At 43.2% G+C, this 18,340-nt stretch overlaps 1 protein-coding gene across 6 annotated transcripts; it reads left to right on the top strand.

Annotated features, from left to right (window-relative positions):
- On the top strand, positions 1-3,470 carry TCEAL1 (transcription elongation factor A like 1). Of its 6 annotated transcripts, none has more exons than XM_080652795.1 (3): positions 279-364; positions 787-836; positions 1,184-3,463. In XM_080652795.1, the coding sequence occupies exon 3, from the start codon at positions 1,196-1,198 to the stop codon at positions 1,715-1,717; it is 522 nt and encodes a 173-aa protein (XP_080508921.1). In that variant the 5' UTR covers positions 279-364; positions 787-836; positions 1,184-1,195; the 3' UTR covers positions 1,718-3,463. The 6 variants fall into 6 exon arrangements, with proteins under 6 accessions (XP_080508922.1, XP_080508918.1, XP_080508917.1 ...); XM_080652794.1 differs by having other exon boundaries at positions 285-335; XM_080652796.1 differs by lacking the exons at positions 279-364; positions 787-836 and adding an exon at positions 1-117 and having other exon boundaries at positions 1,184-3,470.
- The last annotated feature ends 14,870 nt before the right edge of the window (positions 3,471-18,340 follow it).

Genomic DNA, 18,340 nt, shown 5'->3' on the forward strand with positions numbered 1-18,340 from the left:
GAGAAAGGGGGAGAGGTGGTATCAGGGGAAGCTGCTGAGAGGAAGAGGCAATAACCCTCAAGGCTGGATACTGACTGTCCCTGGTAACCAGGAAAAGGCAAATATAAACAAAGAGAGGTGAGTGACGATGCCTAGTGCATTGGGGATCTGGAAACACTGGCAGATTGCTGCAGCACCGCCGTGGGTCAAAGTGGTAACTGGGGATCTGAGCTCGGCGGTGACGCGAGGCCCTCACGTGACCAGGAGCCTATGTCTGCCCAAGTCACTCTCATCCTGGTCCTTTTTGCCAGTCCAGACACCGTCTGCCCTTTGGTCGAGGGGAAAAGCAGAAGGAAGTAAGTCCCTGCGGTCCTCTGAAATCTGTGTGAGTGTCAGTGCTGCCCAGTAATCCTAGGGATCAGGATGGCAGAGAGTCCAGGCCTTTCCCTATGCCAGCCCCGCGCCCGCACTTCGGTGCAGAAAATGGTGGTTTTGGGGGTGGGGAGGTGTGTGGACCAACCCTGGGAGGGAGCCACAGACACTTAGATATAGTTTCTAAATAATCCTTAGCTTCCACATCCCGCCTGAAAAGAAATGATGAGCACTGAAGGGTGGGGGTGGGGGGCACGAAGGACAAAGCTTGAGACGAAGGGAGACATGGAGGGGGTGGGGGTGCCTGGCTGAGGGGGAAGCAGAGCCGGCTGGCGCGGGGTTGGCGGCTGGTGCCCAGAAAGGAGCGCGAGTGTCAGTCAGTCCTTCCTCCCTACCCACTCCCTTCCCCCTACCCTGTCTGGCGTCCGTCTGCAGGTCTGCAGATCACAGCGGAGAGAAGGCCTGGGAGCAAACGGCCTGGAGAGGTCCGGGTCCAGGAATGGGTGGGCAGGGGACCGCGATGGGGTGCGAGGAAGGCCGCGGGTGGGAACCGAGTCGCGGTGGCGTTACCGCCCCGCCCCTGCCGCTGCGGGAGAGGCCCGGGGCAAGGCCTGCTGGGAAAATGGTGGGCTTTCGGGAAGGAGGGGGCGACCTGGGCGGGGTCCCGGAGGTCAGGGCTTCTAGGCCTGGGTGGGTGGGTGGGAGGGAGGACCTGGTCCCCGAATCAGGAACAGGCAGCTTTTGGAACCCAGGGCCGGGGTTTTGGTCCAGCCACCAAATATGCTGACTCGACTGTCTTTCTTGTCTCTTCTGAATAACTGTGCTTATGAAGGTTATTCCCAACATGGACAGATCCTGTCAAGCGAATGAACAGCCACAGGGCGTGCCCAAGACGGACGAGGAGCAGCCTCAGGCGGAGCCCTCGCCCGAAGAGCCTAGTCCGGAGGAGCATCGTCCAGAGGAGCCTTGTCCGGAGGAGCTTTCTACTGAGGAGCCGTCTTCGGAAGAGCAATCCTCCGAGGAGGAGTTCTTTCCTGAGGAGCTCCTTCCCGAGCTCCTTCCCGAGATGCTGATGTCCGAGGGGCGCCCTCCAGAGGAGCGCCTTTCTGGGCCGGACCTGTTCGAGGCGCGCCCTCCCATGGAGCAGCCTCCTTGCGGAGTGGGAAAACATAAGCTGGAAGAAGGAAGCTTTAAGGAGAGGCTGGCTCGCTCTCGCCCGCAATTTAAAGGGGACATACACGGCAGAAATTTGAGCAACGAGGAGATGATAAAGGTAGCAGAGGAGATGGAAGAGATGAAAAGAGTACGAAACAAATTGATGATCATGCACTGGAAGGCGAGACGGAACCGTCCTTATCCTATTTAATGTGTCCGGCCTTTAATGCTGGTTTGCCTAATTTCAGTATTGCCACTCGAATCCCTCTCGCCATCTTCCTAATTTTAACTCTTTTTGCATGGCTTTATTTAAGGTGTTTCGCTTGTAACTGGTGTAAAATTGGGCTTCCTTCCCCTCCCATCTGCAAGTCTCCCTATCAATCATGTGTCTCATCCATTTGCATGGACAGATGGACATTATATATTGTGAAGTGAAAAAAGCAATTTTCAAGAAGTATATGTAGTATCCCATTTTTGTAAAAAAGTATATTTATATATTAATATGCAAAGTAAAACAAAGTATATACTTCAAAGGCTTAATAGTGGCTGTCTTTGTGGTAAGATAATAGGTGTTTGTTTTTCATTTTTGCTTTGTTGGAACGTCTCATTTTTTCAGGATGAACACATTTTACTTGTGCTGCAAAAAAATCCACACCCCAATATAATGGGGGAAATGTCAAGCAATTTACACACTTATCACCTTATAAAGACAATGTAGCACTTAATAAATACTTGTCAGAACTATTAAAAAGTAAATCCCATGTTTCTTCTGAATCTCAGGCAGAAATATATATTTGTTTAAGGGTCAATCTTTTCCCACTTAAATAGGAGTAATACTTGACTTACAGGGCTGCTGTGGAACCAAATGAGGTAAAAATCACGTGAGCTGTGTGTTTTTTCCCCACCTGCAACGTTCAGAACTCCAACCCCTAGAGCAAGCATGTCAAACTCGAGCCAGGAAGGAGGGCTCACTTGCACTCACAATTCCTGTGAGATTCCAGGTGAATGCCACATTTTATTCCTGCCCTGCTTTTCGCTTCCCTTGGATACTGTCATGTCTGTTAGGCACAGCTGCCCTTCTCTTGGGTACTGCTCCTTCCATGACCCCCATCACTGGATGCAAGTCTCAATGATCGCTCTGGAGTCCGTGCTGAGCTAAAGCTGAACTATGTCTCCTACAAATATTCAGTGAATGCCCCTCCTCCAGCTTTAATATTATACTTACCCAGGTGGACTTACCCAGGTGGATACCATCCCAGTGCTGCTTAAATGTCAATGTCTTAAAGAACTCTTAGCAAAATAGTCCTTCCTATCTTTTTTTTCTGAAAGCTTCCCTTTTCTCCATTGGTCTCAACCATGAGTTCATTGGGTCCTGGCTAGGAAGCAAATTTGTGAGCCAGACACAATGGTGTGTACTTGGAATTGGAACCTCCCTCCCAAATAATCTCCAATGATTTTGGTTTTATTTGCTTAATACTTGCTTTAGGCTGAGTTCTCTTCTGGCAGGCTTGCCTGATCAATTCAGCTGATTTGCTCAACTTGTTTACACTAAAGAGGAAAGTAAGGCCCAAGCTTGGACTTTTCCTTTCTACCCCACTTACAAAGTACTTTTGTGTGTGTGTGTGTGTGTGTATCAGATATTATGATTCCTCTGTTAAACTACCTTTATAAAACCTATGATTTTGTTCTATTAATCATGTTAATTCTAGACACACAGATGGTGGTTAATAATTTTTTAAAAGTGTGACTCGGGCCCGGCCAGCATGGCTCAGTGGTTGAGCATCTACTGGGCCTATGAACTGGAAGGTCAGGGTTTGATTCCCGGTCAGGGCACATGCCCGGGTTGTGGGCTTGATCCCTGGTGTGGGGCGTGCAGGAGGTAGCCAATCAATGATTCTCATCATTGATGTTTTTATCTCTCTCCCTCCCTCTCTGAAATCAATAAAAATATGTTTTAAAAACGTATGACTCAGTCATGAAACCTAATTTCTGTTTGACTAATAAGTTTCAATGAGTGTTAACTTCTCCAGAAGGTATACTTTGCAGTTCCAAAAGGATCACGGTGGGGTGGAGGGATTATTTTCCCAGATTTAACATTAAAATTGGTTATATATTTTATATATCAGTGTTTCCCTTATTAAAAATGCAGAGACCTGGGCTCTACCCCAGACCCACTAAATCTGCTTTTCTATAAATTAGCACACAAATCACAGAGCCACTGCTGTATACAATATACTCCTGATTTTTTATTTTTTATTTATTTTATTTTATTTTATTTAATAAATCTTTATTCAGATTATTACAATTGTTTCTCCTTTTTCCCCCCATAGCTCCCCTCCACCCAGTTCCCACCCCACCTTCTGCCCTTACCTCCCCCCCACTGTCCTCATCCATAGGTGTATGATTTTTGTCCAGTCTCTTCCTGAAACCCCCCATACCCCTTTCCCCCTGAGAATTATCAGTCCACTCCCTTTCTATGCCCCTGATTCTATTATATTCACCAGATTATTCTGTTCCTCAGGTTTTTAATTCACTTGATTTTTAGGTTCACTTGTTGGTAGATATGTATTTGTTGTTCATAATTTTTATCTTTACTTTTTTCTTCTTCCTCTTCTTTAAGAATACCTTTCAGCATTTCATATAATACTGGTTTGGTGGTGATGAACTCCTTTAGCTTTTTCTTATCTGTGAAGCTCTTTATCTGCCCTTCAATTCTGAATGATAGCTTTGCTGGGTAGAGTAATCTTGGTTGTAGGTTCTTGCTATTCATCACATTGAAAATTTCTTGCCACTCCCGTCTGGCCTGCATAGTTTCTGTTGAGAAATCAGCTGACAGTCGTATGGGTGCTCCCTTGTAGGTAACTAACTGTTTTTCTCTTGCTGCTTTTAATATTCTCTCTTTGTCTTTTGCTCTTGGCATTTTAATTATGATGTGTCTTGGTGTGGTCCTCTTTGGATTCCTTTTGTTTGGGGTTCTGTGCGCTTCCTGGACTTGTAAGTCTATTTCTTTCACCAGGTGGGGGAAGTTTTCAGTCATTATTTCTTCCAATAGGTTTTCAGTATCTTGCTCTCTCTCTTCTTCTGGCACCCCCATAATTCTGATGTTGGTACGCTTGAAGTTGTCCCAAAGGCTTCTTACACTATCTTCAACTTTTTGGATTTTTTTTTTTCTTTTTGCTTTTTCAGTTGAGTGTTTTTTGCTTCTTTGTATTTCAATTCTTTGACTTGATTCTTGTGTTCCTCTAGTCTGTTTTTGGGTCTCTATAATATTTTTTATTTCAGTCAGTGTATGTTTAATTTCTAGTTGGTCCTTTTTCATACCTTCGAGGGTCTCGTTATATTTATCGGCCTTTTCTAGGATATTCTTGAAAAGCCTTATAACCGTGGTTTTGAATTCTATATCCAGTTGTTTGTTTTCCTCCATTTCTTTCGTTTGTGATCTGTTTCTTTGACACCTCATTTTCACTGCTTCCCTGAGTTGGTAGGGTAGATTTGTGTGCTAGGTTTCCTATATGGCCCAGTGGGTCTGCCTCCCCAGTTAACCTGAGGTGGACACTCTTGGTGCACCTCTTTGTGGACTGTGTGTACAGCCTTGTTGTAATTAAGTCTTGATTGTTGTTGGTATCACTGGGAAGAATTGACCTCCAGGCCAGTTGGCTGTAAGGATCAGCTGTGTCTATGCTGGGAGAAGTTCAGTGCTGGAGAAAGCCTTATAGGATTAGACTTGCCAAATTGCAATAGCCTCTGTGCTCAGCTTGGATGGGGTGGAGTCTCAGGGCGGAACAGACCGTCTTGGCTTCCAGTCAGCCTTGCCCTTGTGCGCGCGCGCCTTCAGACCTCTGCCTTCCCTGGCTCCCGAGTCTCCGCCCGAGAGTCCAGATTCCCCCCACCAGAGCGTGGGTCCCCAGGGGCTCGCCTGGAACTAGGGTTCAGTGCAGTCAGAACTGGGGATCAGTGCAGTCAGGAGCTTCTGACTCCCTTCCACTAGGGAAAGCCTGTGGCAACCTCCGCAGCCTTTGTGCGCACTGGCACGCACGCGCCTCCAGACCTCTGCCTTCCCCTGCTCCCGAGTCTCTGCCCGAGAGTCCAGATTCCCTCCAAAAGAGCGTGGGTCCCCAGGGGCTCGCCTGGAACTGGGGTTCAGTGCAGTCAGAACTGGGGCTCAGTGCAGTCAGGAGCTTCTGACTCCTTTCCACTAGGGAAAGCCTGTGGCAACCTCCGCAGCCTTTGTGCACACTGGCATGTGCGCGCCTTCAGTCCTCCGCCTTCCCCAGCTCCCGAGTCTCCGCCCGAGAGTCCAGATTCCCCCCATAAGAGCGTGGGTCCCCAGGGGCTCGCCTGGAACTGGGGTTCAGTGCAGTCAGAACTGGGGTTCAGTGCGGTCGGAAGCTTCCTTCCCCCTTCCGCCAGAGAAAGTCAGCCAGGCTCTCAGCCGCCCTTCCTCTCTGCGTGCACAAAGACCCTTTGCCGTACCTCCAATTCTGTGTGAGCTTTTCTCTTTCCTTCTAGTTGTAGAATTTTCACTCAGCCAGCTTTCCTGTGGTTCTGGATGGTGTCCGTTCTGTCTTTTAGTTGTAGTTTTGAAATTGTTGTGCGAGGCAGCAGTTTAGGTGCTTACCTATGCCGCCATCTTTGTTTCTCCTACTCCTGAATTTTTTAAAAAAATGTTTTTATTGATTTTACAGAGAGAAGGGGAAGTGAGAGGGAAAGATAGAAACATCAATAAGAGAGAAACATCAGTTGGCTGCCTCCTGAATGCCCCCTCCTAGGGATGGAGCTCAAAACTCAGGCATATTCCCTGACCAGGAATTGAATTGATGACCTCTTGGTTCATGGGTTGATGATTTTCAGCCACTGAGCAACACCAGCTGGGCAATATACTCCTAACTTTAGTACTAATAAACTATGAGACAGTAGAAAATACAGATGATTATATCAAAATTAAAAGGGTGAAAGTCTTGTTCAAGCACATTTTAATTTTTATTATTTATTTTTTAATATATTTTTATTGATTTCAGAGAGGAAGGGAGGAGAGAGAGACAGAAACATCAATGATGAGAGAGTATCATTGATTGGTTGCCTCCTATATGCCCCATACTGGGGATCGAGCCCAAAATCCTGGCATGTGCCCCAACTGGGAATCAAACCGTGACTTCCTGGTTCATAGGTCAACTCTCAACCATTGAGTCCCGGCTGGGCTTGCCTTTATTTTTATTTTTTTCACTGTGTGATGCCATTTGGGAGGGTCTTCATGTCTCCAGAGCAGTCGTCAAGGTTATGGCAGCCTGGTGGATGCTGGTGGGGCTGGATTCCGGATGGAGTGAGATGAGGGTCCAGGGGCTCACTGTGGCAGTTTTACAGACAGGATGAATCCATCCCCCTGGTGCTCTGAGGATTAGAAAGACTCACCCCAACCACACTCATCTCCAGGTTGTCTGGCTTTGGCTTCTCTGTTCCAGCCTGCAGCAGGCACCAGACCCTCCAAGGCTGATGGCCAGGCAGTCCTGGACATACTAGTACTAACCTGGAGGACGATGACTGGCCCCATCTGAAGGCAGAGCACTTTGCCTTTCCCTCCTTCTCTGTTTCTCTTTTGGAGAACTTTGTAGGGGAGAAGATAAAGCCCCCATTTCTAACTGCGAACATTGGTTGGCATCATCTTTGAGCAAAATGTCTGACCTGGGCTTGACCAGGTAACTTGGGGCTAAAGCAGCCCTCTCTCATCGCTCCCCTATCCACTTTGCTCAGACTCCAAGAAGGGCCTTGAATGTGTCCCAGCCTGTTTGGTTGGTTCTCTGGTGACTTTAGCTGTGTGTGTGCCTGGCGCAGTGCCTGTGATGTCTGCATCAGTCCAGGCCCAGAGACACAGGAGACCCCAGGTAAAGGGAGCTTGCAAAACCATGTGGTCTTTCAACTCAGGAGAAAAGAGGTGTCACTACCGTGTGAACACCCCTATGCACTGCAAGTCCAGCCCACGACTTAGGGCCAAGGAGGTCAAGCTGTGAATTGGTGTGAAGATGCTTCTGAAGACATTGATTGTGGAGGATCAGCAGCATCCAGAGCCTGGTTCTCGGTTCCCTCACCATCTCCCTGCCCATGTAGAATGCTGTATCTCCATCACATGTCCAAGAGGTGACTTGCCCGGCCAAATCCGGAGCAGAAAGCATTGAGTGTCTAGGACCTTGGAGAGAGAGCCCTGTGCTAACCAGGATGCCCTGGCTCTTAGAAGACAGTGCATGAGAGCCCTGTGGTGAGGCAGTGGAGAAGGATCAGGTTTCCGGTCCTTGCAAAATACCCAGAGATTCCTCTCTCTCCAATTCAGAAATACTAATAGAAACTCAATTACCTTTGCAAAGAAGGAATAAGCTTATACAGATTAACAAGAGGCCAATCCTGTGTTCTAACTCAGATTTGTCTGAATAAAATTCTGTCTTCTTCCCACTCTACCATACTGCCTTCAATTTTGATTGTAGTTCTTCAGGTTTTAGGGGATACATAGTTAACTTAGACTTGCTAAGTATTATATCCTTGTTGGTTTGTGCATTTGGGTGAATTTTCACATTACATTTACCCAGGTAGAATTGTCCAGTCAGCAGATAGTTATTGTCCAGATAGTTAGATATAATTATCAAGTTTGGAAAAGAAATCAGCCTGGAAATATGGATTGAGGCTGTGGATACCTGGCACATAGTAAGCACCCTATGAATGAATGAAGAATTTAATTGTATTTCCTTCTAGCCTTTAATATGAATATATATTTTTCAAAGTAAAGTGGGATTGTATTGAATGGACTGATTCAAAACCTATGTATAAAAATCAACTTTTTCTTTAAACCTTCCTTTTACCAAGACAATACCCTGTAAAAATACGTTTTTATTGATTTTTTTAGAGAGAGAAAGGAAGGGAGAGGGAGAGAGAAACATCCATGGGAGAAACATTGATCGGCTGCTTCCTGCACGCCCCCTACTGGGAATTGAGCCCGCAGCCTGGCTTTGAAGAGTATTTAGAAAATAGAGGTCAGCGCGCCATCTGGTGAGCAGAGCGAGAACTGCGAGCTGAACGCAGCTAACAAAGGACAGAGAGGGAAGGGACAGAAGAAGGTGGATGTGGGGAGAAGACTTGTTATTATGGCGGGCAATGCCTCCACCCTGACCCACACTGGCCTCTTCCTGGGGTGAGGGGTGAGATGATATAAGAAACAACATATAGTAGTTAGATTTTTTTTTCTTGTCTCAAGTCAAATTAAGTGTGTGTATGTATGGGTGTTTAAATTGGATGGTCTTACTTTCACTTTTTCTCTGATTGTGGAAATTATATGTTTCTACTAGAAAATATCAAATGTAGAAAAGTATAAAAGAAGATGTAAATTACTTATAGTTCTTTTACCTGGAGAAAATAATTGTTAATATTAACATACATGTAGTCATATTGTGTGTATAAATAGCTCCTTTTATATACTCCATCAATGTACTTTTATATAGTATATATGTATATTACTTTATTATACAAATACCTTTATGTATTCATATATAGGGTGTCCCAAAAATGTATATACAATGTCTATAAATTCTATTACATTTTGAAAATTAAATGTATTTTAATAAACACTGCCTTTATAATTATTCAAAGTGTATATACATTTTGGGGACACCCTGTATATTTGTAGTTATGTATTTTTTATATATTTTTATTTATTTTTAGAGAGAGAGGAAGAGAGAGGCAGAAACATCAGTAGGTTGCCTCCCATATGGACCCCAAATGGGTATCAAGCCTGAAACCTGGGTATGTGCCCTGCCTGGGAATCAAATTGGTGACATTTAGGTGCATGAGATGATGCTCAACCAACTGAGCCACACCGGCCAAGGCTGTAGTTATATCTTATATAGTATATATTTTATTTATTCTTGTCTGTTTTCTATGCACATGACATTCATTCATATGGGTATTATATCAACCACACCCCTTGATGCGAGAGACAATCTTACATAGTCAAACTGGCTAAAATTGAACAAATTAATTATAAGGGTTTTAAACATAAGCTTTAATGTCAATAGTATACTTATATAAAACTAAAACTTAACTTCCTTTTTCTCTGTTAAAAGGACAATGTTTTCTGGACCATTGGTCTGTTCTTGATAAGAGATTGTGAAAGGTTTTTCCTTTTTTTTTTTCTTTCTTAAAAAATCATATATGAGTGTTTATTCCAATATTGCCAGCAGTATAGGAGAGCAGCAGATCATCCACAAAAGTCTGCTCTGCCTCTCTCCATAAACCAGCTGCTTATATGGGGGAGAAGGACAAAGATTATAAGGGGAATTAGGCAAAAGGGTATGCCAAATGGGCAGTTTACAGGTATTAAGGCCTGCAGGCATGCAAAGGCTGGGGGTCTTCAAGGGCTAGTGATATGCAAGGGGCTGGAGACCTTCAAAGGATTTAGTAATATGCAAAGAGTTGGGGACCTTCAAAGGGCTTGTGATTCTGTTTTCTGCAACAAGGTTGTTAATCTTTCCATGATAATCTGCATTTCCAGGTGAGGTCCTAGGTCCCACTTGCCCTGCCAAATCCAGAGCAGAAAACATCTAGGGTCTAGGACCTTGGAGAGAGAGCCCTGTGCTAACCAGGGTACTCTGGCTCTTAGAAGACAGTGCATGAGAGCCCTGACTCCTAGTCAGGTTAGAATGAGCCTTCTTTAATCAGAACAAAACAATCAATTAACAGAGCATGGTTAATATTTCTTATAATTACAGCTGGTCCCCAATATTCTATTTCTGCCCCTACCATTATACAGAAGCTTTACTCCAAGGGAGAGAAAACTTAGATGGGTAGGGTTAATTAAGAACAGATAAAGTAGCCCCAGTATCTATAAGACTCTTAGTAACTTCCCCTTTTATGATAATTTCAATTTCTCCTAAAGTATTAGTAAGGAGAAGGGGAAAATACCCTCTCATAGTCCTGGAGCAGCCCTATGTTTGCTTCTGTTTTCTCTTTGTAAATCACACTTCAGTGTGTTTTTTTTTTCTACAATCTTTCTTATGGTGACCTGGCTTTAAAATAATAATAATAATAATAATAATAATAATAATAATAATAATAATAAACAGCAAAAAGATTCCTCTACAGTTTCACAGCAGACTTTATTCAATAATTCTGTTGCCTTGCTCTCAGAAACCAGTAGGTGTATGAATTGAAAGTGGTCAGATTAGCCAGGATTACATATTCCAACAGTTAAAATTTTGTGAATCCATCAGGGTCTTGGATAAAGTCGGGAATAATTGCTGGTTCCTCACTAGCTGAGACCAGCTTTATTCCAAAGGGATTTGTTAGAATTCCTATTCTCATTTTCCTTCAAGTCAGTGGTAGTAGAGGAGATAGAAGGGGAAGGAAAAAGGGAGAGGAAAGGGCAAGTCTGGACAAGGAAGCTCAGAAAGGAAGGGAGGGAAATGGGGTGTAGGCACTTATTAGCTTCAGAATAGTTCTGAGACAGTCTCTAAAATTTTCTTATTATTTTCCTTTTCTTTGAAGACTTTTTTTTCTATGCTTCTCCTTAAAAGCTTCTAATTTTCAAACCCAGATATGTTTCCCATATAGTCATTCAGTTTAATTTTAGAGCCGGTGTTAGGTTTGATGGAGCAATTGAGTTAATACCCTTCCTCCAGGAAATGGCTTTTCAGGTCATTTCACTATGGACATTCCCTTTGCTGAAGACCACATTTTACTTGCAGTGACCACATTCCATTCTCTCCCCTCCGGGTATGCAAAAAGAAGTCTCCGCCCAGAAAAATCCCACCAAAAGTCCTTTAAAAGCCACTGACTCCCCTCACTGGGTGCTGGAGCCATCCAGGCTCAGGCACCTGGTGTGCGGATGATTGAATAAATTCGTAATCCCTCACCACTGTGGCCTCGTGCGTTCCTCCTTTGGCAACCAAACAGCCAGCAATTTTATGTTATTTTGTTTTGTTTTGTTTTATATTATTTTATTTATTGATTTCTGTTAAATTGTAAGCAGTAACTAATCCATGATCATGTATCAGTAAGGTTTGGGGTATTCACTAGCAGAATACAGTTGTTTAGGTGAAGTGAAAAACTCTGAATGGGTACAGAAATGCAGAGGTGAATTCATCTTGAAGCTAATGAAGCTTAAGCTTCATGGCCTTTTCATTTGTATGGGCACCATCTAAGGCCTCTATGAAGGGTTATGGTAGACAAAGTTCTAAGGTGATCCCCAATGGCCTTTGCACTTGTGTAATTCCCTCCTCTTTATTATAGGTGGAACCTGTAAATATGATATCATTCCCATGATTATGTTACGTTATATGGCAAAAGGGATTTTTCAGAACTTTGTCTACCATAACCCTTCATAGAGGCCTTAGATGGTGCCCATACAAATGAAAAGGCCATGAAGCTTAAGCTTCATTAGCTTCAAGATGAATTCACCTCTGCATTTCTGTACCCATTCAGAGTTTTTCACTTCACCTAAACAACTGTATTCTGCTAGTGAATACCCCAAACCTTACTGATACATGATCATGGATTCAGACCTAATCAGAAGAACCCTTGAAGAGATGGCCTTTCCTTAAGTCAGAGAGATTTGAATCATAAAAGGGATTGAATGTAAGGGAGATTTTCCACTTTTGGCTTTGAAGATAGAGGGGCCGTGTGGCAAGGAACATGGGTGATATCTGAGCTAAGAGCAGTCCCCAGTTGATGGACACGGTGAAAATAGCACCTCAATCCTACAACCACACCGAACTGAATTCTATCCACAACCGTGTAAGCTTGGGAAAAGACTCTAAGCTCCAGATGAGAGTGTAGACTGGCTGATACCTTGACTTCAGTCATATGAGATCCTGAGCAGAGAACCCAGTCACAACATGTCTGGACTGACTTACCCAACTGTGAGCTAAATATACTTAAGCTAAGTTTGGTATTTTGTTACATGGCAATATAAAACTAATATAGGAGCTACACTATATCTCATATTTTTGTAAAGTTAGCTAAAACCGCAATTTGAGACAACTATCTTTTTCTACTCTGACTTCTCTTGTTGTTGGTACGATGGATGTGGCATGTTTGGGATCCAGCTAAGGGATAGTTGACTTGGAATTACCTTTAGTTTGGTTTTAATTGGATAGTTTATTCATGGGTTTCTCAGTCCCCTGCATGTGTAATTAAGTAATTACTAGTAAGATTTTCACAGGGTAGTGAGTAGCTCCAGGATTCAAACTAGGGCTGTCTGACTCTAATGCTAATGAGTCTAAGGCTACACTCTATTGTCTTTCATATGTTTAGTGAATCATGAACATATCTCATGCCTCAAATTAAGAGCATGATAGTTTAACATCAGCCACTTACCAGAATTTGATACTAACTCCAACTTCATTACCTGATTTCAAGAAATTTTTGTAGTCTTGGCTCCCATTGCTACCCTATAAATATAATATGATTAATCAGAAATGGAATCCAGATGTTTGTAAAACCAACCATGCCTGTGGCTTTGCCCAATCACATCCACATAGGTTCATATTAGTTTCTTGGTGACTTCGCAGGAAATACTGGCATTGACAAAGATACCATAATACTCAAAATCTACAATGGACTGTGGGGGAGGGAAAAAATGTTTCTTCTAGCTTTCTAGGTTCTTGGCAGAGAGCCCCCTTAAATCCACCCCCATAAAAAAGACAGATTAACAAAAGAAAAACAAACAGAATGAAGTATGGTAGCAACCATACTTGGGTAAAAACTGCTGTTTGAATTTTAACCCTGCTATTCTGGCTTCTGCACACACTTACTTGCTTAAACAATAGGGTAGTTACCTCAGCACATAAATCCATCCCACATCACAAAGGTTATTTTCCTGTGCCTGTGGACCAGAACCGCAGGAGATTGATTCCCACTGACTCAGTAGCTCCAGGAGTTGAAACTGCAGACAACTTTTAGAGATTATTAACTTTGCTCAGTTCTGCTTCTATACAATCTGCTTTCGCAAGATAGGTCCACATTCCAATCCGATGTCCAGCAGGATGTGGCTGGGGGCTCGTTTAGAACAAAGGAAAATTTTTGTGGTTTAGACCTTTAAAAGGACTGCCTACACCTGAAATGGCGCAGTCGAGAGGGTGGACTCCACCTGCGTGTGGTGCTCTCGCGGCCGTCCTGGCCAGTTCAATAAATCTTTGCCTGCTTTTTTAATCAATCAGCAGCCTCTGGTGGTCTTATTCTGACTCCAGGGTTCGACCCCACAACATAGAAGTATAATAACATGTATACATCCTGTATACTTAGGAGAGACCAGGAAAATTGAGTAACTCCCCAAAATGGACCAAGCCACCACTTTAAATACCATCTCCAGCTAGAGGCAAAAGAAGATGGGGTAGGGGAGGCCAGGTATGGGAGGTTACCAGGCAAAGTGTCAGTAACCAAGGGTAAGGTTGTTATACAGATTTCAGTTCTTGCCTTCTCCCTTGATTAGTGTTTCTAAAGTTTTAGTTATCCTTTTCTTCATGATACAGAGAGGGAGATACCCTTACAAATGTTTTCCCTATAAACGTAAATGTATTGTACAAAAGGATAACTTCTACTCAGATTTCAGAGCTTTTCCTACTTATGCTGTTTTTTAAAAAAAACAATCAGCTTAAAATAATTATGCCTAAGAGGCATATTTTGGGGTGGCAAATTCTGCTCCTCTTTAGGATATTGACATCAAACTGGATTGTGAGTGTTGTTATTAAGAATGTTTATGGCTCTGGCCAGTGTGGCTCAGTGGGTTGGGTGCCATCCTGTGCACTGAAAGGTTGCCAGTTTGACTCCCAGTCAGGGCACATGCCTGGGTTGTGGGCTTGATCCCTGGAGGGGGGGCCTTCAGGAAGCAACTGATCAATGTTTTACTTTCACATTGACGTTTCTCTATACCTGTTTTTTTTAAAAAAATCAATAAAATATTTTTTAAATAATATTTAAGAATCTAGACAGAGGTTGGCAGCAGTTTACTCAAATTTAACAACACTAAAAATTTTCCATTAACAACAATGAGTTGTAAAGCCGAAACCTTTATACATAATAATAATAGATTCACCATGCAAAAGGATTGAATTATGTTTACATATTCCCTAGGAAAAGTGACATTACAAAGATGTCATATGAAGAGAGGTTTGTAGTCACAAATTGTAGGGAAAAAATTCAGAGGTGTACCATGCAGTTAATTAACTAAACTGTTATTTGTATGGAAATTGAAATGTTTTAAATGTATCAGCTGTTCAAATTTTATAATTTGCCATGATTTCTAATTATAAATATATATTAACTTTGGTACATAATTGCCTACATTGACCTTACCTTTTTAAAAAATCCTTTTTTCTTTTGTTCTTTTTAAAAAACATATATTTTTATTGATTTCAGAGAGGAAGGGAGAGGGAGAGAGAGAGATAGAAACATCAATGATGAGAAAGAATCATCGGTCGGCTGCCTCCTGCACGCTCTCCAGTAGGGACTGAGCCCAAAACCTAGGCATGTGCCCTTGATCGGAATCGAACTCAGGACTCTTCAGTCCACAGGCCAACGCTCTATCCACTGAGCAAAACCAGCTAGGGCAAAAAAATCCTTTTTTCTTAATGAGGGTCCCCCATATTGTAAGTGTCAGGCTCCACAACCTAGATTGTAAGAAATAAGGAGAGCCGCCCCCCCCCCCCCCAATTCAGGAGTTCTTGTACAACACAAAACATACTCAGGAGCCAGGCAGCAAGGCAAATATCTTTACTTCTACATAGAAGGGTGTGCACACATGGTCTGGAAGCATGCCCACACTGACAGCCACCTGTTTACAGGGGCACCTCCAGATGCTCTGTATATTTCAGGCAGTCTGCTTGGCTATAAAACCCCTTACACATGTGACCTGTCCCTCACTCTTGATTGGAGCTCAGGCACACAGTCTTTCATGATTGGCTAATTCAAAGGGAGGTGTTGGCTTTTGCTGTTTCAAGATGGCGGCCCCCAGGGGAACTGCAAGCCATGTGGCCAATATGGTGCCTGCTAAGTCACACAGTCCAAAATGGCAGCTGTCTAGACTGTTCTTTGACAGAAAAGATGATTTGCTTATTCTCACATAAATCTGTTCCTGAGAAGATAAGTGTAGCAGGACATTTTGGTTACAATTGAAAAGGGTTAATAGGGATGTGGATGTGGTAGAGAACTGGCAAATAGAGCAGTTGTGGAAGTTTAATTAATAATACTTTTGAAAACCAGAACATTGTGACCAGCTTTTAAAATTCGAAATTCCAAGTACTGTGAGGTTATGTAACCTCAGAGGCTGACTTCATGGAAAGGCCTCCACCCCCAACTCTCTCTCTCTCTCTCTCTCTCTCTCTCTCTCTCTCTCTCTCTCACACACACACACACACACACACACACACACACACAAGGGGCACCTCCAGATGCTCTGTATATTTCAAACTTCCAAAAAAGGGGCTGCCTAAAGGATCTGTGTTTGTATTATCACTGGGCAGGAAAAACAGGTGGCTGGGTTATTTAGCCACCCACACACTTGAATCTACCTCCTGCTTCCCAAATGGCCATAGATAGCTCTTTCCTCTTTTCTAATAACTAACAGGATGTAGGCTGTGTTAGGTCGCCAAAGGGGGAACGCACAAGGACAGAGTGGTGAGGGATTACGAATTTATTCGATCATCCTGCACCAGGTGGCTGAGCCTGGATGGCTCCAGCACCCAGTGATAGGAGTCAGTGGCTTTTAAAGGACTTTTGGCAGGCTTTTTTTTCTGGGAGGAGACTTCTTTATGCATACCAGGAGGGGAGAGAATGGAATGTGGTCACCGCAAGTGAAATGTGGTCTTCGCAAAGTGAATGTCCATAGTGAAATAGCCTGAAAAGCCAGTTCCCAAGGGAGGGGTATCAGTTCAATTGCTCCATCAAACCTAACATTACAGCCTTTTTATTTTATGGAATAGGGATGAAGGTCATATCTTCTGTAATTGCTTCCTGCTGAGGGGGGATGTAGAGATCACAGGGGAATGGACTTTGATAGTAGTGGGCTGAACGAGGGGTGCAGCAGCATAATTTCCCCAAGAGACTTGTTGGTGAAGGCTCGAAAAGGGTCCTACTGAGTGACTTGGGAGGTAAAAGCTGGTTCTGAGGCTGCCACAGTGTCACTTGTCTAGTTTTGCTGCTTTTCTGGGCCTGGAGCTGAAATATAACTGAGGCCTAGATGTTATCTTTAGAGGGGGAAAGATTAGGGGTCTCAATTGCCTGAGTAGTGATATGAAAGGGGAGAATAGGTTACCCTGGGGGTGAGGTTCTTGTTTGCCCAGTTTTGCCCCTTGCTGGGCATCCAGAGCTTTCTTGTAGGTCCTGAGACAGGGTTTCAAAATAGGTAGAGCAGTGGTTAAGCTCCCTATGGCTGTTCCAACCCCTGCTGTGATGCCCAGGGTTATTAGGAGAAAGGACTTTTCTTTTGTGTCAGATATGATGGGTTACGGGGACAGGTAAAGACTGATTATTGTGGGCTACATCTACACTGGGTGAGAGATGAGAGTACAGGTTCCTGTCCAGCTGGTAGGGAGACAAATGTATGTGTTTTTCCCACAGAGGAAGAAAAATTTATGATCATGGAGACAAGCTGAAAGATGTAAGGAGAAGAGGTGGACTAAAGGGAATGAGATTCCCTTTCCTGGTTCCATGCTCCAAGCTGAGAGGGTAGTCACCATGGCGCTACCAATAAGGAGTGACAGATGCGTGGTTGAGATTGTATTGCAGTGAAAGTGGGAGGGAATGCTAGAATGGGCTGTTATCCAAGGGAAAAGAGAAAGGGAAGGAAAGGAGCAGTTGAGGCCAGGCACCTGGATGGTTGGATAAGAAGTAAGACAGACTAGACGGGCTGTGATCAATTAGTTGTAAGACACCACTGCACTCAGACCAGCCAAATTTAGTACTTTAAATTTCCTGAGGTTATAATTCCCCATTCACTAGCTTAACTTCTTATTTTTACTGAACCTTAATCCTTACTGTTTTTACTTTTGGACCTTAACTTACTTTTACATTCTTTCAAACAGAGCAACCAACTTGGTTGCCTTCCAGAAAAACAGAAAGGAGAGAGATATCATGGCTAATGCTGCAATGCATATATCTCAAGTAAAAGTAACTTTCTTTTTACTTATGGTGTCTCATTAATGGTGAGATTTAATGCTTGAATAATAACTTTTAGTTTACTCAATAAATAGTAGTGGAAGAGATTTTTAAATTTCTTCTTTTTAAGCTTAAATTTACTTCTAAACAGCATTCTTTTTGGCTAGTGCTCATTAGCATATATATGCAAATTTTACTTTGGACTTTACTAGAACCAGTTGCTCATAAAATATTGGCTTCTCATATGAATGAGTTTATATGAGACCTTGATTATATTGTGAAAAGCTAACTTATTAAGTAATTAAAGTATGTTCCTTTATTGAAAAGCAAAGTAAGCAAACATACATTTGACCCATGAAGTACAGATGCCCTCCCCTCCCCCAGCCAATCTGAAGAGTAGGCTGAGTGGGGGTCTGAGGCATTATGTACACTCCTGTCTTAAAATTCTGCTGCTGAATATTCTGGTTTAGCTTAAGAAGTATCCAGCAACCTTGTCCTGACAGGCTTGGCGACCGAAACCTCACTTTCTTGCTCAGAGTAAAATGGCCCTTTTACAATTCTTGTAAATAGTTAACTTTAGAACTTCTTTCTTTCAATATTTCTCTTTTCCTTCTCATCACATACGCAACCTTCATAAATTTCACACTTTCAAATTAGCCTTCAAACCTTCTTTCTATGTCCTTCAAAAATGCATAACCATGCCTCA

This window comes from Plecotus auritus (genome assembly GCF_963455305.1).
Source record: "Plecotus auritus genome assembly, chromosome: X".
Classification (NCBI taxonomy): domain Eukaryota; kingdom Metazoa; phylum Chordata; class Mammalia; order Chiroptera; family Vespertilionidae; genus Plecotus; species Plecotus auritus.